Below are 24,171 nucleotides of genomic sequence, written 5' to 3' on the forward strand. Positions count from 1 at the left end.
TAATTTACCTCTGTCTTTCTTAGTGAGTAATTTTATTCTGTATCATGGTAGCTAGCAGTTTACTCACCGATGTTATGCTGACTGTTTGTTTATAGTTACCACTCCCACTAGTCCCTGTTCAAATCCTTTTTTATCTGGTTTCTGTCTTGCCCACAGCATGGAGACCACTTTGGTCAAGGTTACTGATGATATCCACTGTGACTGTGGCCATGGAGCACTCTCTCTCCTTGACTTTTCTGCAGTATTCAGCACTGTCAAATATGCCATCCTCCTCCCCTGCCTCTCCTTCATGGTCCACCTTTATTTGGTTCCACTCCTGTGATTGGAAACCATTTTGTGCTGTCTCGTGACAGCCTGAGTGGGCAGGCCTGGAATTACATATTAGCCAGTCTATGTACTTGTCTGCCTGCATCAGGTCACAGGCATGCGGATGCACAGAACCAGTCTCTACTTACGTAGCAGCCCAGAGCAGAAAGTGCCCAATCTGATGAAAGCATGCAGGACCCATATAAACGTGAGGCTTCATACTGTTGGAGATCCAGAACTGGCCTTTTTATATTTAAATAGTGACAGAGAACCTTATATGTACTGCCATTCACCAAAAAGCGGCTTGAGTCGGTTGCTGGGATACTTATAAATATTCCCACTTTTTTTTCCCCCCGCCCTCCTTGAGGGGAAAGGGCCTGGGCTACGAGCTGTACCTTTTTGTAGTAATGAGGCCAAGATAATGAACTCAGCAAAGTCGCACCGCTCTGTGGCGGGCCTGTTGGTGCTCCAGTGCACATCAAGTGCCACCAGATTCCTTGTTTTCTTAATTTCTGCATAGATTGCTAATAATTACAATTTTGATTCTACAACTACATGAGTAAGATAGAATCAAGTATTAAACCAGAACACTAACTGTACGTATAACCCGACCGATGGAACAAACTATAAAAGAATGAAGCGGCCAGTCACTGGATTGCAAATTTGACGAGGGGCTTTTAAAGGACTGTGTAATGGAGTGCACTGATGTACATGATATGCTTTAGATCTCGGAATATATTTTTGATTTGAGATTTTGAGGCAGTTTGATGCTCGACTCCTGGTCTGAGACCTGGCTCTGCCTGTCAATTAAATTAACTTCAGTCTGAGTGTGTTATTAATTTTCAGTTGGATGGAACGTAATGTGATAAAGGAAAACTGAGGAAATTTAACCTGCCTTGCTTTAATTGTACCTCCTGTCGGTCGGTCAGAAAATAGCATTGAGAAGTCTAAGGGTAGCATGCCAAGCTCCCGGGTCGCGACAAGTCGAACCGGTGAAGTAGAGAATTAGAGGGGTGCTGGGTATGAATTAAGGATGATGGTGAAAATATAACATGTTTAAATGAATTTCTGCTGCAGACAGTTGAAGTCTTGCTCTCCACTTGTTGCTTTGCAGGCTATTTACGCCAGTGTTATCCCTGGCGAGTTGATGAGAGGTTACATGTCACAGTTTCCAAGTTTCCCGAGTTGGTTGGGAAAATTTTCATCCACTGGCAAGCACGATCGTATTATGCAAGAACTTACCAGGCACATGTGTCTAAGGTATGGAGATGTGATTTCAGCAGAGCAGCCACTTAATACCACAGTGTGATTATTTTTTTTTAAAAAAGGGATTTCATTGCAAGGATCTCCCAATAGCTTAATGGGAAGTATAATACTGAGCTATACGCATCAGGAAGGTCCCGTGATCAATCCCCACTCTTCACTACGGTGGCTGAACTTCTTGAGGTGGAAATAGCGGCTTTTCAATTAAGCTTGTTTTGAATGGAGAGGTAGAGTATTGAAGGTGGGTGAGTGTGCAGCTTCAGCAGTGTGGCACACCCAAAGTGTTGGTGTGGTTTTGACCAACTCAGTAAGAACTTAATGGCTTCTAATGTGATGTGCTTGCTGTTGATTGGCACAGAGTCTGTACTTGTCGCTAATCCCGTGAGCGGACCAGCCAGGGAAGAATACTGAAGGTTAATAAAGATACCAAATCCAGATGAATAAGGTGGTTTTTAATTCTGTATTTGTTGATTTTTCTCTAATCTTTCATATGTTTACTTAAAACTGAAAAGGACACACGCCAGTAAGCGGGCTGTAAACCTGGATTACCTTCCTTACCTGCGGGACACTCTGGTGCGACCTCTGACACTTCAGGGAGCAAATGGTGTCCAAGAGGCAGTTGAAACGATGGACGCATATTACCTGATGAAAGAGGATGTGGATTGCATCATGGAGATCAGCAGCTGGGGTGGTCGGCCCGATCCTTTCTCTAAACTAGACCCTAAGGTAACTTCAAACCCATTTCTACAGAACACACTTTATTGCAGTATGTTTCCAGTGGAACTGAATTTGATGCTTACTCCAAGTGTAAGCAAAATTAATTTGTGACACAAACCCGATATTATTAAACTTTTCTGTTATGGTAACTCCAATAGTCTGTGTAATCCTTACTCATCCAGATTACTTACAGCATCTCAATACTTACCCACCCCCCCCCCTTGTCAGGTCAAAGCCGCGTTTACTCGGACCTATAACAGAGAGACACACTTGACTCCCTACGCACTGCAAGCTGTAAAGAAATTGAAACGTGGAAGTGCAGCTGGATCGTTGCTAGACTCTGAGCTTAATGATGAGTTGGAGACTGAGGACGTACAACCAGATGAGGCTGAGGACAACCTGGAATTGGATGGAATGATTAAGGTAGGTTCCCATCTTTCACTTAATAGGAATTTTAACCCCCTCAGGACAGGTAAGCTGGGCGTGTTAAAACCTGCTCTCCAGAGGCAGGTCTGTAATTTAAATATTTTAACCAGGCCGCGTGCCTCAAATTTTAGCGAGTTTTAAATTAACGCCTGTGGGCTTGGTTTCTCCGCTTCCTGGCTGCGGCCTGGTGCCGCAGGTCTTCCCACAGAGCAGCCCGCCTCTCAATCTGGTTGGCTGCCAGCCGGGAAATGGAGACAAAAAAAATTAAAATGAGTTCCTGCCGTTAAATTTGGCGTTTCTGTGTTTCCCGGTCGCCATGCCCTCTCTCCCCGCCTCCCTATAAATATTGGGGCCAATGTTTCTTTTTGAAACCATTTAAGACACAGGACACCTCACTGATTTGAACTAGAATATTGACTCAGCAATTTTTCCTGGGACTGCTTGATATTTAAAATTGAGGAACCGAATTAAGCCACTCTGTAAAGAGGGGTTGATGTGGAAGAGCAGTGGCATAAATAGGATGGTTTGTGAAAGAGTCCAAGTGAAAGGCGGCAGCTTTGTTCTTCAGCTTTGGACTCAGCTGTAGAAACTGGCTAGTTTGTGTAAAAACAAAACAGAACAAGTAACTTCCCAGCAATAATAGCTGATTTGTATAAATAATGGATTGGTCTGGTGAGTTGAAGGTTATTGGGTGACTGAAAGGTGAGACTTTCATTGAACCTGCTTATCAGATCTGAGTTCACTGTGGGAGCCCCATCTATTATTGCACTGCAGCCTCACTGTAATAAACTGAGAAGGAGGGTGAAGGGAGGGAGAGACATTAAATATGTTTTACTGATGTTCACTACTTGACCTGAACCTGGAGATTGCAGAATTTTGAACAAGTTTCTTTCAAGTAGAAGTCATTATATTTTCCTGGCTCCATGTGATATTAGACTGTGAACAAAGGAAGCTGGCTACAGAGAAATTGTTTGATTCTAAAGCTTCTGCTGTGATTTCCCTCAGTGTAGGTTGAATGTTGTATTTGCAAAGCTGTGGCTGGGACTAGTTCAGTGTAAAGTGTCTGTTTGTGGGGGTAGTGTTATTTGGACGACAGCTAGTCAGGGTTGTATATTCCGCAGTTTTTCTCAATTATCTTTGGCAACGGGGAGTACTGTGCAGAACTTCCCTCAGGTGATTTTAAGGACTGGGGTAGAGAGTCTACGATAATGTAGATTGCATGGGGTCAGTGGAAGGAGCAGGTTTGAGGGGCTGAATGAATGGCCTTTTCTCATTCCCTGCTTTGTTATGGATATCTTATCTCTGCAGTGTAATGTTTTCATGGTTAAGTTTCCTGATAAATTGTTTTTCTTTTTAGCCAAAGAAAGCTAAAGCATCAAAGAGCAGAAAGGAAGAAAAATTACCACAGCAGAAAGGAAGAAAAGATAAGGGAAAACGAAAGGCAACAAAGTGACCCTGTCCGGAGATCAGCTGCTTTTTCACTGGCTGTAGCTCTGCTGACAGAAAATGGGACTGCAGAGTCCAGGCTGAATACCTGGTACTCAATATGACAATTCGTTCCAGAGTGCAGATTCTTTTGGATTTTTAACTACTGTCTTTACTCAGTGAAGTAGAGCTGTGCGTGAGAATTATTTCACTGTATATAATATGCAATGCAAAAAAACTACCCTTTAGGTATTTTTTGAAACTGTACATTAACAAAATGTGGCACAAGTTCCTTTTTTTTTGAATAAAGTAATTTTTGCAGTCTTATCTGCACCAGGAAGGTGAGCCCTGTTACTTTCCTGTGCAGACATAACTGGAAACTGCTGAGAAATGATTTAAGGATTAGCTGGACTATTCCCTGCAGCGGCCTTTCTTGAGCTTTGAGACCTGCATACCAGAATCTATACAGCCATTGTTCTGTCTGCGTAAACAGTCCTTCACTTTGTATGAAACTTCTATTTTTGTTGTGGGCTCGCTTGGACCTAGTTTTCCCTGCTCTTTGGTGTCCAGAGCAATACCAGTGTGGTGAAGTCATGTTATGAGCCTGCCCTCCCCCAATCATCCCTTCCCCATAAATAATTTGAACCCACAGTTCTGCAGTTTATATTTGTGAGGTTATAAGCCTTATAGGTCTGTGTCATAGGTACAGAAACTGAAGATGTCAAATTGCTCCCTTTTAGAGTGAAGCCGTTAACTCAGGAATACATTTTGGTTTGGTGTTCTTGGCCCATTCACAAAGGGCTTTCTGCTGCAGGATGAGGTGGGGAAGTGTATATAATGTGAATATAATGCAAGGGTATTACCTCTCAGCTGCTGAGAACACATCCTGGAGTGCGCAAGAAAGCATCATTGACTAAGTAGACATTGCAGGGTCCAGTTACTGCCAATATTCCAGCAGTTTCTGCAGTATCCAAGCCTGGAATCTGGTCCTATCAGATCCCCAGGTTTCACAGTCACTGGCTGGGTTACCTTTTTTTCATTCAGATATAATGTGGTAAGTGGGCATTTCGTTGCAAAATTCCTGTTCCTCCAATAGAAATCAAAGTAAGAATGGAAAGAGGCTTTTATTGATACTTTAAATGCTCCAAAGGCTTGTGGTCTCTCACCAGGGATCGCAGCTGAAGTTTGTGTACAAAGTCTATTCAGATTGCTGTAGCTACTGAAAATTCCTGCCAGTGCCAGGTATAAGTTCCTGTGTACAACAGTCACCGGGGGGGGGGGGGGTCAAGCTGTTATACCAGTTGGCCATGACAGAGGCTGTTGGGTCTGACCATGACAGCTGTCTGGTGCATTGCTTCTATCACTTCTCATGCCTGAGTATTGACCATCTTACTAGACATGTAGAAAAGGTTGCTGGTACTTCCCTTTTCAGCTCAGTTTACTGGGGGGGCCACCCATTTAGAGCTTTAAAAAGCAACAATAAAATGTACACTCACTTCTTGATATGTTAATAAAGGTACCAGGTTGTCAGAAATATGTCCATTTTAGCCAAGAAACAATCTCTTCCAAATTAATGTAAGATTCACCTCTGGGACTATGGTGTTGGAATTGTATGTTGCAATATTAGTAACAAATGTGTTAATAGAAAAGATAAAAGTAAGACTTGCATTTATATAGTGCCTTATTGAATACCTGAGAAACATTTCAAAGCACTTAACAGGTCATAATTGACACAGGTTTTTGTGGTGCTTGTTGAGCAGGAGAGCTTCCTCCCATGGGAACTTTTAATATTCATTGGAACAAGCGCATGGGCTATTGGATTAATGTCCCATTTGAAAGACGTCACCTCTGACAGTGCAGTACTGCCCTGGATTGTCAGTCTAGCTTGTAGCCTGGAGTGGAGCTTGAACCCATAAACCTCCACCCTGTGATGAATGCTACTAACAACCAAGCTTAAAGATCTATTTTAAAATGTTAGACATGGATTTTATGGGAATACATTTGTTACTAACACTGTGCAGTGTGACATCAAACCATAAATGTCTTTCTTTTGAGGTCGAAGAAAAGCCGTGATCTTATTGAATTGTGGAGCAGGCTCGAGGGGCCGTATGCCCTACTCCTATTTCTTATGTTCTTAATGAGGAAAATCATTCCTATGGAAGGTGGTCTAAAGTTTAGTTTGTGATAAATTGAACTATAGAAAACAACTGTATAAATGATTCATGATTTTAAAAAAAAGTGATCATTAGGAAAACTACGTATGTTAACAGCATAATACATTTAGGGAGGGTATATGGACAGTGTTCAGAATATTTATTCAAAACCACTGACTTTGGAGTTCAAAGTAAGTGTTAAGTGTGGGAGTAATCAACAGACAATGCTGGAGAAGCTCAGCGAGTGAGGAAGCTTCTGTGGAGAAAGAAAGAGTTAATGTTTCAGCTCAAAGGCTTTTTGTGAGAACTGTCCAGAAACATTAACTCTGTTTCTCTCGCCACAGATGCTGCCTCCCGTGCTGAGCTTTTCTGGCACTTTGTTTTTATTTCAGATTTCCAGCATCTGCAGTATTTTGCTTTTGATTTGGTGGGAGTAACCAACACTAGCTAGAGATACCCATGTGTAAAATTTAGAATTGCAGAATAAATCCAAAAAACTGAGACAATTATGTAAAACAAAACAAAGCAAATAAAAATTCTTAAAATAATAGTTGTAATGTGATTGGCATAGGGGAATTTTAAACTCACAGGTAAAGTGGAGAGGAAGGATTAATGAAGAGGACTGTTGACAGTACAAACAAATTTTGTTCAGGTTATTGGTGACTGCAGTTGACCTTGGTAAACATGGAGGTGGGGGGAGATGTTGCTACTTTGCTCTCTTGGAAGGAGTATTATGAAAGAGCTTTGAGTTGGCAACATAGGCTCCAACTTTCCTCAAGAGCCTGGGGTGGGACCTGCAAATGGCAGGTCTCTGGCCTAAAGATCACATTTTGGAAATTCCAGGTGGGTGGAATTCATTCAGTCCCCATCAAAGGCCTGCAGTATAACATGAGGTAAGGATGGTGTCACCTGCTAGATTTCCCACTACTCCTGTGCCCTTTGCTCTGACTGCTGTCAAGATATGGGGCTCACTCGCTGTGGCCATGGTCTGGAAGATCTCAGAACTTTAGGGCACTTAAGTTTTAAAATTAGACCTCTTAGTCAAGGGGACTGATTAGTGAGGATTCATTCACTCTTTATAGCCAGGCCTGTTACCCCCCATATAGCAGTGCAGCTCTGTATCTTCCAGTAAGTGAATTTGTTTGCTATATTCTTTACAAGGACAGGCTTTCAAAATTAAAAATCTGCTGACTTAGAAATTTTTCCTATTGGTCTAACTTTCAGGATGAACTGCCTCTAATGGATGCCAAATCTTTCAAAGGGCAATTCAAGGAAGTGTTGTAGGAGAGTGCAGACAGGTGAGAGTGTGATGGATAGAGACAATGTACTAGAGAAGATTAAACTGGCTCTATATATTGTAATGTTCAAATACATGGAATTTGATTACTTAAAAAAAAATCAGGCTCATTAAACAGATTAGAGTTTACTATAAACTTTAATACTTAATATAAACTTAATTTGCATTTCTTCAGAAAAGAGTATTTACATTTTCTGACCATAAATATGTTTAAAAAGCAAGTAAATTTGGAATGTAGATCTGCACAGAAGAGCTGCTGCTGAGGCTGCAAACGCAAAACAGTTGAGTGTCTCGTGCTGGATCTGTAAAATAAAAGATGGAACACTGGGGGTAATTTTCACCATCACGGCTTGGGCAGTAAACTACCCGTCCTCAAGCTCACCTGCATTTCATTTCTGACCAATTATTACCAACCAAACTGAAGGTAAAAAGTTACCCAATTATGTTTGATTATATAGAAGTGGACTGTATACAATTTAAAATTCACAGAAGAGCAGTTGAATTCATTAAAAATGGTGAGACTATTCCATTTATCTGTTGCTGATTATTAAACATTTGCCTGAAGCATTCCATAGTTAAAACAAGGCTGGAGCTTTTGCCCCTCTGTTTTAATGTGATCAGATCAAACATTTGGTCCTGTGGATCAAGTACTGTTGAACTGAAAATGACATGGGTACTTTAAACAAGCTAGCTAGTTTTTAAAAAAAACACACCTGCATCAGTACTAAGCCTATAGCTGTCAAGAAAACTCTAGTACATGCTAATTTAGTGCAGCTGTTAGAGACAAAAAAAATTTCCTCCTTTCCAGTTTAAAACTAATTCAAAGGTACAGGCAGTATCTGACAGCATATAAATAATTCCACAATCACTGAATATAGGTAAGTGTTACACACCAAGTGTTATTGACCTGGCAGATGTCAGCCTTGATTGTCAGCTGCAGACAGGGCTAATGACTGCTGTAAGTGTGCCTCAGAGCTGGATGACTTGGGTTCCCACCACATTCTGAACAAAGGGAGTTCCTACCCTCAGCTGACTATGTCCAGGGAACCACCAAATGCATCTGAGGAAAGACCTGTAGTAAAGTTGCTTCACATTGTTGCTATATATGTGCCCTTACCAGAAAGCATTGTAGGGATTAGAAGCAGATCACTGCTCTCTTAAATAAGGGCAATTGTGTACCACAGGAAACCAAACAGGATTTAAAGAAAAAGACAAAAATGTTACAAGTACTGCAAACAATTTTGTTTGGCAGCTCTTGATAAGTGGAAGATTTCAATCTGAACTTGCTTTTAAATGTTTAGTTGAAATGTAACATGGATTAATTATAGCAAACCAGCCCTGGAGAAATCTTAAATAAATGACTTTTCTCTCAAAGCAATAACCTGTTTTAAATCAATATTTTTTTTATTCATTCATGGGAGTGGGTGTTACTGGCGAGGCTGGCATTTATTGCCCATCCCTAATTGCCCTTGAGAAGGTGGTAGTAAGCCACCGCCTTGAACCGCTGCAGTCCGTGTGGTGACGGCTCTCCCATAGTGCTGTTAGGAAGGGAGTTCCAGGATTTTGACCCAGCGCCGATGAAGGAACGGCGATATATTTCCAAGTCGGGATGGTGTGTGACTTGGAGGGGAACGTGCAGGGGGTGTCGTTCCCATGTGCCTGCTGCTCTTGTCCTTCTAGGTGGTAGAGGTCGGGGGTTTGGGAGGTGCTGTCAAAGAAGCCTTGGCGAGTTGCTGCAGTACATCCTGTGGATGGTACACACTGCAGCCACTGTGTGCCGGTGGTGAAGGGAGTGAATGTTTAGGGTGGTGGATGGGGTGCCAATCAAGCGGGCTGCTTTATCTTGGATAGTGTCAAGCTTCTTGAGTGTTGTTGGAGCTGCACTCATCCAAGCAAGTGGAGAGTATTCCATCACACTCCTGACTTGTGCCTTGTAGATGGTGGAAAGGCTTTGGGGAGTCAGGAGGTGAGTCACTCGCCGCAGAATACCCAACCTCTGACCTGCTCTCGTAGCCACAGTATTTATATGGCTGTTCCAGTTAAGTTTCTGGTCAATGGTGACCCCCAGGCTGTTGCTGGTGGGGGATTCGGCGATGGTAATGCCGTTGAATGTCAAGGGGAGGTGGTTAGACTCTCTTGTTGGAGATGGTCATTGCCTGGCACTTATCTGGCACGAATGTTACTTGCCACTGATCAGCCCAAGCCTGGATGTTGTCCAGGTCTTGCTGCATGTGGGCTCGGATTGCTTCATTATTTGAGGGGTTGTGAATGGAACTGAACGCTGTGCAATCATCAGCGAACATCCCTATTTCTGACCTTATGATGGAAGGAAGATCATTGATGAAGCAGCTGAAGATGGTTGGGCCCAGGACACTGCCCTGAGGAACTCCTGCAGCAATGTCCTGGAGCTGAGATGATTGGCCTCCAACAAACACTACCATCTTCTTTTGTGCTAGGTATGACTCCAGCCACTGGAGAGTTTTCCCCCTGATTCACATTGACTTCAATTTTACTAGGGCTCCTTGGTGCCACACTCGGTCAAACGCTGCCTTGATGTCAAGGGCAGTCACTCTCGCCTCACCTCTGGAATTTAGCTTGTTTGTCCATGTTTGGACCAAGGCTGTAATGAGGTCTGGAGCTGAGTGGTCCTGGCGGAACCTAAACTGAGCATCGGTGAGCAGGTTATTGGTGAGTAAGTGCCGCTTGATAGTACTGTCGACAACACCTTCCATCACTTTGCTGATGATTGAGAGTAGACTGATGGGGCGATAATTGGCCGGATTGGATTTGTCCTGCTTTTTGTGGACAGGACATACCTGAGCAATTTTCCACATTGTCGGGTAGATGCCAGTGTTGTAGCTGTACTGGAACAGCTTGGCTAGAGGCGCAGCTAGTTCTGGAGCACAAGTCTTCAGCACTACAGCTGGGATGTTGTCAGGGCCCATAGCCTTTGCTGTATCCAGTGCACTCAGCCGTTTCTTGATATCACGTGGAGTGAATCGAATTGGCTGAAGACTGGCTTCTGTGATGGTGGGGATATCGGGAGGAGGCCGAGATGGATCATCCACTCGGCACTTCTGGCTGAAGATGGTTGCAAACGCTTCAGCTTTGTCTTTTGCACTCGTGCTGGACTCCACCATCATTGAGGATGGGGATGTTTGCAGAGCATCCTCCTCCCGTTAGTTGTTTTATTGTCCACCACCATTCACGACTGGATGTGGCAGGACTGCAGAGCTTTGATCTGATCCGTTGGTTGTGGAATCGCTTAGCTCTGGCTATAGCATGCTGCTTCTGCTGTTTTGCATGTAGTCCTGAGTTGTAGCTTCACCAGGTTGTCACCTCATTTTTAGGTACGCCTGGTGCTGCTCCTGGCATGCTCTTCTACACTCCTCATTGAACCATTTCAACTATTACTAATTAAACCATTTCTTTTATAAGTTAGCTAGGTTGCAATAGGGCCTTATGGCAAATAGAACACCAGGGTATGTTGCTGGTAGTGTAAATGTTACCACTGCAGGATATTGTAAAATGCAGACAAGAACTTGATTTGAAAGGTAACATTTCTTAGGTGCAGTTGTTTGTAGTCAGTTTTTTTCTCTCTTTTATTTCCCCCTCCTTCTAATTTCCACCCCCCCTCCCACCTTTGCTTGGGTGCGATACACAAGTGCCAGCAACCCTGCAAGTGACAATTGAACATTTATGAGTTGAGACAATAGTTGAGCCACACCCATTGCCACTCTGTATCCATACATATGCATTTTTCAACAAGTATTACTGGATAGTGAACAGGAGTGGCAACCTTAGCTGAGTTTTCCATCCCCAGCCCATGGATGATGGAGCTAATTATAGTGCCAAAATGTTTACCCACCCAAGATGAGCACATTCAGCACTGCCGAGCCACCTCTGTTCCACATTGGGAAGATCATTTACAACACAATCACTTGTTTGTAAAAGAATATGACAGGCTCGATTGTGGACTTGTGTACATAGGTGATCAATCAGGGCAGGCTGCAGGGGAAGAAAAGATGCATCACTTTATGATAAAGGAATACTGTAACCCAGCAGCCCATTGAGCAGGTTGCTTACCAGACCTCCTGACTGAAAGATGGTGCAGAGTATAGAGGGATTCAATTAGCATTAAAGGAGCAATCTAGAGAACATGAAAAAGCCTTGTATCAGCAATATCCGAGGAGTATCTCATTACCTAGATTAGATTTTAATCCACCAATGGTTGTCCCGTATATTAGCGCCACTCACCTTCAGCGTTCAGCACTGGCATATCCTCAAATATCAACCTGAACTGCCCCAAAAGTTAGCTCAAGAATGAGCTAACTCATTCTATTGGGTGCAATCGTTGCAGTGAGTAGGCTGCTGATTGGCAAACTAGATCTTAACATAGCATACAAGCACAAAATTAATTTTTAATCTTATCAGCTGCCAGATACCAGAGAATTTACTGACAGGCCTTTGTATTCACAATGCTTGGGGTACGGTAACATAGTGGTTATGTTACTGGACTAGTAACCCAGAGGCCTGGACTAATATTCTGGAGTCATGAGTTCAAATCCCGTCATGGCAGCTGGGGAATTTAAATTCAATTAATTAAATAAAATCTGGAATTAAAATACTAGTATCAGTAAAGGTGGCCATGAAACTACTGGATTGTTGTAAAAACCCATCTGGTTCACTGATGTCCTTTAGGGAAGGAAACCTGCCGTCCTTACCCGGTCTGGCCTATATGTGACTCCAGACCCACAGCAATGTGGTTGATTCTTAATTGCCCTCTGAAATGGCCTAGCAAGCCACTCAGTTGTACAATCTCGCTTAAAAAAAAGTCATAAGGATAAAACCGGACGGACCACCTGGCATTGGACCACTAGGCACGAAGGCAAACCAAGCTCAGTCGAGAGCTGTCCCATATACTAGTCAAGCAACAGCCTGACATAGCCATACTCACAGAATCATACCTTTCAGCCAACGTCCCAGACTCTTCCATCACCATCCCTGGGTATGTCCTGTCCCACAGGCAGGACAGACCGGCCAGAGGTGACGGTACAGTGATATACAGTCAGGAGGGAGTGGCCCTGGGAGTCCTCAATATTGACTCTGGACCCCAGGAAATCTCATGGCAACAGGTCAAACATGGGCAAGGAAATCTCCTGCTGATTACCACCTACTGCCCTCCCTCAGCAGATGAATCAGTCCTCCTCCATGTTGAACACCACTTGGAGGAAGCACTGAGGGTAGCAAGGGCACAGATGTACTCTGTGTGGGGGACTTCAATGTCCATCACCAAGAGTGGCTCGGTAGCACCACTACTGACCGAGCTGGCTGAGTCCTGAAGGGCATAACTGCCAGACTGGGCCTGCGGCAGGTGGTGAGCGAACCAACACGAGGGAAATACCTACTTGACCTCGTCCTCACAATCTACCTGTGGCAAATGCATCTGTCCATGACAATATTGGTAGGATTGACCACCGCACAGTCCTCGTGGTGCCAAATGGGATAGATTCAGAACAGATCTAGCAGCTCAAAACTGGGCATCCATGAGGCGCTGTGGGCCATCAGCAGCAGCAAAATTGTATTCCAGCACAATCTGTAACCTCATGGCCCGACATATTCCTCACTCTATCATTACCAACAAGCCAGGGGATCAACCCTGGTTCAACGAGGAGTGTAGAAGAGCATGCCAGGAGCAACACCAGACGTACCTAAAAGAGGTGCCAACCTGGTAAAGCTACAACTCAGAACTACATGCATGCTAACTAGCGGAAGCAACATGCTATAGACAGAGCTAAGTGATTCCACAATCAACAGATCAGATCAAAGCTCTGCAGTCCTGCCACATCCAGTCGAGAATGGTGGTGGACAATTAAACAACTAATGGGAGGAGGAGGAACTGTAAACATCCCCATCCTCAATGATGGTGGAGACCAGCACGAGTGCAAAAGACAAGGCTGAAGCGTTTGCAACCATCTTCAGCCAGAAGTGCGAGTGGATGATCCATTTAGGCCTCCTCCCGAGATCCCCACCATCACAGAAGCCAGTCTTCAGCCAATTCGATTCACTCCACGTGATAGCAAGAAACAGCTGACTGCACTGGATACAGCAAAGGCTATGGGCCCTGACAACATCCCGGCTGTAGTGCTGAAGACTTATGCTCCAGAATTAGCTGCGCCTCTAGCCAAGCTGTTCCAGTACAACTACAACACTGGCATCTACCTGAAAATGTGGAAAATTGCCCAGGTATGTCCTATCCACAAAAAGCAGGACAAATCTAATCTGGCCAATTACCGCCCCATCAGTCTACTCTCAATCATTAGCAAAGTGATGGAAGGTATCGTCGACAGTGCTTTCAAGCGGCACTTACTCACCATAACCTGCTCACTGATGCTCAGTTTCGGTTCCGCCAGGACCACTCAGCTCCAGACCTCATTACAGCCTGCTCCAAACATGGACAAAAGAGCTGAATTCCAGAGGTAAGGTGAGAGTGACTGCCCTTGACATCAAGGCACCGTTTGACCGAGTGTGGCACCAAGGAGCCCTAGTAAAATTGAAGTCAATAGGAATCAGGGGGAAAACTCTCCAGTGGCTGGAATCATACCTAGCACAAAGGAAGATGGTAGTGGTTGTTGGAGGCCAATCATCTCAGCCCCAGGACATTGCTGCAGGAGTTCCTCAGGGCAGTGTCCTAGGCCCAACCATCTTCAGCTGTTTCATCAATGATCTTCCCTCCATCGTAAGGTCAGAAATGGGGATGTTTGCTGATGATTGCACAGCGTTCAGTTCCATTCGCAACCCCTCAGATAACGAAGCAGTCCGTGCCCGCATGCAGTAAGAACTGGACAACATCCAGGCTTGGGCTGATCAGTGGCAAGTAACATTCGTGCCAGAAAAGTGCCAGGCAATGACCATCTCCAACAAGAGAGAGTCTAACCACCTCCCGTTGACTTTCAACGGCATTACCATCACCGAATCCCCCACCATTAACATCCTGGGGGTCACTATTGACCAGAAACTTAACTGGACGAGACATATAAATACTGTGGCGACAAGAGCAGGTCAGAGGCTGGGTATTCTGCGGCGAGTGACTCATCTCCTGACTCCCCAAAGCCTTTCCACCATCTACAAGGCACAAGTCAGGAGTGTGATGGAATACTCTCCACTTGCCTGGATGAGTGCAGCTCCAACAACACTCAAGAAGCTCGACACCATCCAGGACAAAGCAGCCCGCTTGATTGGTACCCCATCCACCACCCTAAACATTCACTCCCTGCACCACTGGCGCACTGTGGCTGCAGTGTGTACCATCCACAGGATGCACTGCAGCAACTCTCTGAGGCTTCTTCGCCAGCACCTCCCAAACCCCCGACCTCTACCACCTAGAAGGACAAGAGCAGCAGGCACATGGGAACAACACCACCTGCACGTTCCCCTCCAAGTCACACACCATCCCGACTTGGAAATATATCGCCGTTCCTTCATCGTCGCTGGGTCAAAATCCTGGAACTCCCTTCCTAACAGCACTGTGGGAGAACCGTCACCACACGGACTGTAGCGGTTCAAGAAGGCGGCTCACCACCACCTTCTCAAGGGCAATTCGGGAAGGGCAATAAATGCTGGCCTCACCAGCGACGTCCACATCCCATGAACGAATTAAAAAAAAGACCAGTCCTCAGAGTTTCCTCCTCTCACTTTCTTCCAAGGTCTTTTCGTTGTGAGTGCTTTAGTATATTCTGGTTGGAGTACAACTCTTGGCTTGCATCATCCAGAACTTGCCAACACAAGCAACTGTTAAACAGTTGTACATTATGATAGTACTGCCCTATACAGCAACCTGTTTAGTGATATCAGGCGAATCAAGTAGATTACAAATCTTACAGCAAGTATTAGAAACAAGTTTCAAGCGTTACCGAATAAGGTTATATGAATATAGTGCTTCACACCGTCCAGGCTCTGTTTACTGAATGCATTTGGTTGGCTGTCATCTTTGACTCTATCGAGTGTCTCTTAACAATATCCCCATGTACCAAAAGCCTCTGTACCGTCAGGAGTTAAATTTTCAAATAGCACAAACTCTTTAAAATCAAATACATTGGTTGGTAGACTCCCAGAATAAGGTTACATCAGTTTGAACAAAGATTCTGGATTGGAGAAGGTGAAATACAATCACTCACACACATACACATAGACTGTACCTTGGGCATTGTATCTGCATTCAGCACTTTTCACTAATCAGCCTCATCTGGTAGTAGGTATGGTGCTGGCTCACTGATTTTCAACAGCTGTTCCACACTCAGTTTTTCTGAGCACATAGGACAAGCTTTCTCTGTAGCCAGTAGACTATTGAAGATGCACAAAAAAAAAATCAAAGTCTTGAATTTACATTAGTAAGCACAAAAAGTGCATTTATCAATGTTAGAAATTTAAAACCAAATCGTACCTCTGAAAACAAATGATTTGAGAGCACAAATTGGGATGCAAAGCTAAGCCTAGTGGTTCCATCCGAGAACTGCTCTTTAAAACCCTCCCCCTCCCAGCAACCTTTCTGGTATAGACAACAGTTAAAGCCACAAAATCCCCTGGTAGTAGTACTCCACTTATCAGACTATAAACTTTACACACTAGAGCTATTATTTTTGAATGCTTTCTACTCACACTTTGAACTCTGAGTACAAGCCAGGGAAATCACAGTGGGGGCAAACTGTCCAGTCGTCCTTCACCATGTGGCGGCCCTGGTGAAACAAATGCCAAATGTGCATTCTGCCAGCTTGCACTGAATACTGTGATAATCTGGGTTCATTTGAGTTTCTGTTCATACTACAGTTTAATGATAACTCTTCAATTAAAGAAATATGCCAGGATAAAAAGATATTTTCCTTGAATATTGCTTTTAATGTTGAAAAATGGTTAAATGCTTTATTAATTTTCACATAGTTTCTAAATCTTGTTGGTTTGGATTGTAGCACCACATATTTGGATTAAATTTCTAAGTTTAGGTACAAAATGGCAGTTCTGTTTGGGAGCCTAGCCTTAATGCAACATTTATATATATCTGTTCAATTTTTAATTTATTTATTTTTTTAAATTTATACATATACCAGGGTGTATTTTGCAAAGAAATAGTAAAGTCTAATAAGTCTTAGAAATGATGTGAAAATTAGCAGCATCAATTGGTGCATTCCTTTAGTTACATGTTGGCTGGGATATCAGCTATCCAAATTAATCTTCACAAGTACCAGTCTACAAACAGCTGCAAATCTGGTCTTTACTGAGTTTGGAAAAATTCAATCCAAACTCTTGGAAAGATAAAGAAAAGAACCAGTGATTGGTTTGAAATCAGACCAGTTCTAGAAATATTAATAACATACTCTAAGGAGATGTGTTTTGTCACAAAACGAGAGGATACATGCCGCCTCCTACAATCTTCTACACAATGAGCTCATAACCTCTAAGCCATCCCATCATGGGAGGTAACAAGGAACTTCCCGAGGGGTGGGGGGGACAGCCATCACATATGAGTCTCATACACCCCATAGTAGCTGATTCCAGAATGACTTGGTGGAAGTGGGAGCAGGTTGGCTGGCTGTGCCCACATGGAAGATACGATAAAGGGAAAGCGATGAATAACTTTTTTTAAAAAGGGAGAATCTAACTTTAAAAACAAATACAGAACTTTGCAAAGTAAATAAAAACAAATCACAAACTGTAGGGGTAGTAGAAGGTGCCTATCCCTAGAATCACCTTCTACTGTAACACACTGAACTTGTGTGAAGAACAGCGAGTTTCTGAAGCCACAATAACGAATGTTCACCCTGCACTCGCTACTGCCAGTCATTAATACTGAAGCTGCATCACCTCGCAGGAAACCAACATTTAATTTTAATTTGAAAAGCAATTTCCCCCTCTATTATGATGGAGGATGGTGCAGCCATTTTCTGATACTCACAGTTACAATGCAGTAAGGCAGGTTGTTCTTACAGCCTGGACAGAGCAGCTCACATTCTGGCAACTGCAAAGCACAGTATGGACATGGCGAGGTAAACTCTTCCACCTCCGATGCATCAGGACGCCTGGTAAAGATCATCAGTAATTTATCTTTTGTTGCAAAGATTAACTTTTATAATATTGTAACAAGATAACTTTCCCTCTTTTCCAGCCCCTCCTACAACAAGGTTTCTTTCTTACCCCCCAGCTCCGATAAGGTCTTTCATCATCTCTCAATCACATGCGAACAAGGTCACTCACTCAGATTTACCATGAGCGACGCCCCAGGAGATCCAGTAAATATATAGTACTTATTATCTAAAACACAAACACAAATATTGGATGTCCTGTGGCGCTACTCACAGTAAGTCATGTTTTATGAGAGAAGCAAAAACACCAGCCTTTACACTGGGTGCATGCCACTTTTAATTATTGTTCAAAAATAGGCAGTTAGATTGGTAGGCAACTTTAAATTCGAACAATACACAATTTTCCACTCGTACCATTAGCATGCTTACTATACCTGTTCAAATTTGCATCAACATCTGTGAATAATTATGCAAATGGCCTGACCCAGAAAATTTGAGTGCTGCTAATACCATTCATTCTTGGCTCAGTGGTAGCACTTTTGCCTCTTGAGTCAGAAGGTCCTGGGTTCAAGCCTCATTCCAGAGACTTCAACATAAGGCTGACATTTCAGTACAGTTCTGAGGGAGTTCCGGACTGTCAGAGGTTAAACTGAGATTGTGTCTGCCCTCTCAGGAAATCCAATAGCAATTTTCGAAGAAGAACAGGGGCGTTCTCCTGGTGTCCTAGCCAACATTTCTCCTTTGACCAAAATCACTAAGACAGACTAGTGACAGATTGGTGTTTGTGGGACCTTGCTGTGTGCAAATTGGCTGCCGCATTTCCTCCATTTTTTTTTTATTCGTTCATGGGATGTGGGCATTGCTGGCTAGGCCAGCATTTATTGCCCATCCTTAATTGCCGTTGAGAAGGTGGTGGTGAGCCACCTTCTTGAACCGCTGCAGTCCGTATGGTGAAGGTTCTCCGTTAGGTAGGAAGTTCCAGGATTTTGACCCAGCGACGATGAAGGAACGACGATGTATTTCCAAGTCAGGATGGTGTGTGACTTGGAGGGGAACGTGCAGGTGGTGTTGTTCCCATGTGCCTGCTGCTCTTGTCCTAGGTGGTAGAGATCGTGGGTTTGGGAGGTGCTGTCGTAGAAGCCTTGGCAAGTTGCTGCAGTGCATCCTGTGGATGGTACACACTGCAGCCACTGTGCGCTGGTGGTGAAGGGAGTGAATGTTTAGGGTGATGGATGGGGTGCCAATCAAGCGGGCTGCTTTGTCCTGGATGGTTTTGAGCTTCTTGAGTGTTGTTGGAGCTGCACTCATCCAAGCAAGTGGAGAGTATTCCATCACATTCCTGACTTGTGCCTTGTAGATGGTGGAAAGGCTTTGGGGAGTCAGAAGGTGAGTCACTCGCCGCAGAATACCCAGCCTCTGACCTGCTCTTGTGGCCACAATATTTATGTGGCTGGTCCAGTTAAGTTTCTGGTCAATGGTGACCCCCAGGATGTTGATGGTAATGCCGTTGAATGTCAACGGGAGGTGGTTAGATTCTGTCTTGTTGGAGATGGTCATTGCCTGGCACTTGTCTGGCATGAATGTTACTTGCTACTTATCAGCCCAGGTCTTGCTGCATGTGGGCTCAGACTGCTTCATTATCTGAGGGGTTGCGAATGGAACTGAACACTGTGCAATCATCAGCGAACATCCCCATTTCTGACCTTATGATGGAGGGAAGGTCATTGATGAAGCAGCTGAAGATGGTTGGGCCCAGGACACTGCCCTGAGGAACTCCTGCAGCAATGTCCTGGGGCTGAGATGATTGGCCTCCAACAACCACTACCATCATCCTTTGTGCTAGGTATGACTCCATCCACTGGAGAGTTCTCCCCCTGATTCCCATTGACTTCAATTTTACTAGGGCTCCTTGGTGCCACACTCGGTCAAATGCTGCCTTGATGTCAAGGGCAGTTACTCTCACCTCACCTCTGGAATTCAGCTCTTTTGTCCATGTTTGGACCAAGGCTGTAATGAGGTCTGGAGCCGAGTGGTCCTGGCGGAACCGAAACTGAGCATCGGTGAGCAGGTTATGGTGAGTAAGTGCCGCTTGATAGCACTGTTGACGACACCTTCCATCACTTTGCTAATGATTGAGAGTAGACTGATAGGGCGGTAATTGGCCGGATTGGATTTGTCCTGCTTTTTGTGGACAAGACATACCTGGGCAATTTTCCACATTGTCGGGTAGATGCCAGTGTTGTAGCTGTACTGGAACAGTTTGTCTAGAGGCGCGGCTAGTTCTGGAGCACAAGTCTTCAGCACTACAGTAATTACAACAGTAACTACACTTTAAAAGTACTTTGTTGACTGTGACCCACTTTGGGATTTCCTGAGATCTTGCAAGGCACTATATAAATGCAGTGGGATTGGCACCAGCATTTAATCGTTTAGAACTGATTTACACCAACAGACAAAAACTGGGTTCAAAGTATATTCTGCTGCTAAGGTCAATTACAGGCTCAACTGGCTTTTTTAATGTCCAATTGCTATAATGTAAACACATACTCAACAGTCACTCTGATTTGAATTGTTGTTTGGTCAGGGAATTGTGGAGATTGCAATGTGCTTAGAACCATAGAACCACAGAAAAGATGTAGCTCAGAAGAGGGCCATTCGGCCCATCATGTCTGCACCAGCTCGAAGAACAACCAGGTGCCCATTCTAATCCCACCTTCCAGCACCCGGTCCTTAGCCCTGCAGCTTACAGCATTTTAGGTGCAGGTCCAGGTACTTTTTAAAAGGGTTGAGGGTCCTTGTCTCTACCAGCAATTTGGACAGCGAATTCCATACACCCACCACCCTCTGAGTAAAAAAGTTTTTCCTCATGTCCCCTCTAATTCTTCCGCTAATCAGCTTAAATCTATGTCCTCTAGTTCTTGAACTCTCCTCTAGGGGAAACAGGTGCTTCCTGTCTACTCTATCTAGGTCCCTCATAATTTTGTACACCTCAATCAAGTCTCCCCTCAGCCTCCTCTGCTCCAAGGAAAAGGCAATTTTCAAGCCTTGGCAACATTCTTGTAAATCTTCTCTGCACTCTCTCCAGAGCAATTACGTCCTTCTTGTAATGTGGTGACCAGAACGGCGCACAATACTCCAGCTGTGGCCTTACCAGCATTTTATACAGTTCCATCATTACATCCCTGCTTTTGTATCCTATACCTTGGCTAATAACGGAGAGCATTCCGTATGCCTTCTTCACAACCTTATCTACCTGTATTGCCACCTTCAGGGACCTGTGCACATGCACTACAAGGTCTCTCACTTCCTCTACCCCTCTCAATATATTCCCGTTGACTGCATATTCCCTTTTACTGTTTGCCCTCCCTAAGTGCATTACCTCACACTTCTCCGGGTTGAACTCCATTTGCCACTTTTCCGCCCACTCCACCAACCCATTGATATCTTCTTGGAGTCTAAAGCTATCCTCTTCACTATCAACTACACGGTCAATTTTTGTGTCGTCTGCAAATTTGCCAATCATGCCTCCTACATTCAAGTCCAAATCATTAATATATACCACAAATAGCAAGGGACCCAACACTGAGCCCTGTGGCACACCACTGGAAACGGATTTACATTCGTAAAGATATCCATCGACTTTTACCCTTTGTTTCCTGTTACTGAGCCAATTTTGGATCCAATTCGCCACATTTCCCTGTATCCCATGGGTTTTTACCTTTCTGACCAGTCTGCCATGTGGGACCTTGTCAAATGCCTTAATAAAATCCATGTAGACAACATCCACTGCACTACCCTCATCAATCCTCCTTGTCACTTCCTCAAAGAATTCAATCAGATTTGTAAGGCATGACCTTCCCTGAACAAATCCATGCTGACTATCCCTGATTAAACCATGCCTTTCCAAGTGACAGTTTATCCTATCTCTCAGTATTGATTCTAATAGTTTGCCACCACCGAGGTAAGACTGACCGGCCTATAATTGTTCGGCCTTTCCCTTGTACCCTTTTTAAACAATGGTACTACGATTGCAGTCTTCCAGTCCTCCGGTACCTCCCCTGAATCTAGTGAGAATTGGAAAATGATCCTCAGAGCATCCGTTATTTCCTCCCTGGCTTCCTTCAATAGCCTAGGAAACAATCCATCCGGCCCTGGTGACTTATCAACTTTCAAGGATTCCAGTCCCTCTAGTACTTCTTCTCTCGTTATGTTTACCTCATCCAATATTTCACATCTCTCCTCTTTAACTACTACGTTTGGATCATCCCTTTCCTTTGTGAATACAGAGACAAAATATTCATTTAAAACCCTACCCACATCCTCTGCTTCTACACACAAGTTACCCTTATCGTCCCTGATAGGTCCCACCTTTTCCTTAGCTATCCTCTTGTTCTTAATGTACTGATAAAACATCTTTGGGTTTTCTTTAATCTTACTAGCTAATATTTTTTCATGCCCTCGTTGCTCTCCTTATTTTCTTATTTATGTCATCCCTGTACTTTCTATACTCCTCTAGGCTTTCTGCAGTATTTAGTTTTCTGTGACAGTCATAAGCTTTCTTTTTCTGCTTTATCTTGCCCCGTATACTTCTAGGCAACCAGGGGGCTCTAAATTTGGCAGTGCCACCCTTTTTCTTTGAGAGGACGTGTCTACATTGTACCTGTAGAATTTCACTTTTTAGTGCCTCTCACTGGCTTGCCACTGATTTCTCCTCAAGTAGTTGTGTCCAGTCCACGTCTGCCAAATCACCTCTTAGTTCTGTAAAATTTGCCTTCCCCCAATTTAAAACGTTTACTCCTGATTTAACTCTGTCCTTTTCCATAATAATGCTAAAACTAACTGAATTGTGGTCACTATCCCCAATATGGTCACCCACTGTCACTTCACCCACTTGCCCATCTTCATTTCCCAGGACTAAATCTAGAATTGCATCCCCTCTTGTTGGGCTTGTCACATACTGACTAAAAAAGTTCTCACGGACACCGATCAAGAATTTTGTGCCCTCTGTGCCCCTCATACTGTTTGAATCCCAGTTGATGTTAGGGTACTTGAAGTCCCCTACTATTATTGCCCTCAGAAATTTGCCTACATATTTGTTCTTCTATCTCCCTTTCGCTATTCGGGGGTCTATAGTACACTCATAGTAGTGTGACTGCCCCTTTTTTATTTCTTAGCTCAGCCCATATGGCCTCGATTGATGATCCATTTAGCATTTCATCCCTTCTCACAACTGTAATTGATTCTTTAACCAATAATGCTACCCCCCCTCCTTTTTTATCACCCACTCTATCCTGCCTGAAAACTCTATATTCAGGGATATTGAGCTGCCAATTATCCCCCTCTTTAAGCCAGGTTTCCATTATAGCAATGATATCATGCTGCCATGTGTCTATTCGTGCCCTTAGCTCATCTGCTTTGTTTATAATACTCCTTGCATTGAAGTATATACCCTTTAACCCCGTCAAATTCCTGTGCTGAACACTATTTAACCTTTGCTTCTTTTGCCTTTCTGAGTCGCTAACTACGTCATTAACTGCTTTTTTACTTCCCGTTTCCTGGTCTGAATTTGTCTTTTCTGTACCTGCCCTTTGGTTCCCATCCCCCTGCCATACTAGTTTAAACCCTTTCCAACAGAACTAGCAAATGCCCCCGCGAGGATATTGGTCCCGGTTCTGCTTGGGTACAACCCGTCCAGCTTGTACAGGTCCCGCCTTTCCCAGAATCGGTCCCAATGCCTCAGGAATTTAAACCCCTCCCTCCTACACCATCTCTCAAGCCACGCATTCATCTGGTCTATTCTCCTATTTCTGCTCTCGCTGGCACGTGGCACTGGGAGTAATCTTGAGATTACTATCTTAGAGGTCCTGCTTTTTAATTTATTTCCTAACTCCCAATATTCTGCTTGCAGGATCTCATCCCTTTTTGTAAGGATGTCATTGGTACCGATATGGACCACGACCTCTGGCTGTTCACCCTCCCCCTTCAGAATGTCCTGCAGCCGCTCTATGACATCCTTGACCCTAGCACCAGGGAGGCAACATACCATCCTGGAGTCACGTCTGCAGCCGCAGAAACGCCTATCTGTTCCCCTTACGATGGAATCCCCTATCACTATTGCTCTCCAATTCTTTTTCCTCCCCTCCTGTGCAGCTGAATCACTCGTGGTGCCACGGTCTTGGCTCTTGCTGCATTCCCCTGATAAGCCATCTCCCCCAACAATATCCAAAGCGGAATATCAATTTCAGGTTGTAGCTTTGAAGGATGAAACATTTTAAGACTGGTTTGCATCTGTAAAAGTATTATCTGGGCCTGCAGATGCATTGTTTCAATATAATATAGAGATCTAAACAGATGTTTTGGTATTTTTAAATTTTCCTCTCCTGGTCTAGAGTCACTGGAGCCAACTGCAGCACTTCCACTTCCACAGTCGAGATCAGTAATGCAGCAAAGGCCAGGTATCGAGTCCAAGGTCTTGCCTGACGGTATAGTTCAATATCACACTGGGTAC

At 44.0% G+C, this 24,171-nt stretch overlaps 2 protein-coding genes across 5 annotated transcripts in view; one reads left to right on the top strand and one right to left on the bottom strand.

Moving 5' to 3' along the window:
• The window catches only part of rfc1 (replication factor C (activator 1) 1), a 99,290-nt gene extending 90,322 nt beyond the window's left edge, over nucleotides 1-8,968 (top strand). For all 3 annotated transcript variants that reach the window (XM_067988687.1, XM_067988705.1, XM_067988695.1), the window contains 4 exons: nucleotides 1,421-1,566; nucleotides 2,082-2,295; nucleotides 2,515-2,709; nucleotides 4,070-8,968. In XM_067988687.1, the coding sequence (XP_067844788.1) occupies nucleotides 1,421-1,566; nucleotides 2,082-2,295; nucleotides 2,515-2,709; nucleotides 4,070-4,165 (651 nt within the window). In that variant the 3' untranslated portion in view covers nucleotides 4,166-8,968. The remainder of the gene's footprint in view (nucleotides 1-1,420; nucleotides 1,567-2,081; nucleotides 2,296-2,514; nucleotides 2,710-4,069) is intronic.
• Nucleotides 7,707-24,171, bottom strand: part of wdr19 (WD repeat domain 19) — a 140,685-nt gene continuing 124,220 nt past the window's right edge. For both annotated transcript variants that reach the window (XM_067988659.1, XM_067988668.1), the window contains exons 34-37: nucleotides 17,537-17,660; nucleotides 16,246-16,322; nucleotides 15,786-15,930; nucleotides 7,707-7,889 (exon numbers count right to left, since the gene is read on the bottom strand). In XM_067988659.1, the coding sequence (XP_067844760.1) occupies nucleotides 15,819-15,930; nucleotides 16,246-16,322; nucleotides 17,537-17,660 (313 nt within the window). In that variant the 3' untranslated portion in view covers nucleotides 7,707-7,889; nucleotides 15,786-15,818. The remainder of the gene's footprint in view (nucleotides 7,890-15,785; nucleotides 15,931-16,245; nucleotides 16,323-17,536; nucleotides 17,661-24,171) is intronic.

Source organism: Heptranchias perlo, chromosome 1 (assembly GCF_035084215.1).
Source record: "Heptranchias perlo isolate sHepPer1 chromosome 1, sHepPer1.hap1, whole genome shotgun sequence".
NCBI lineage: Eukaryota > Metazoa > Chordata > Chondrichthyes > Hexanchiformes > Hexanchidae > Heptranchias > Heptranchias perlo.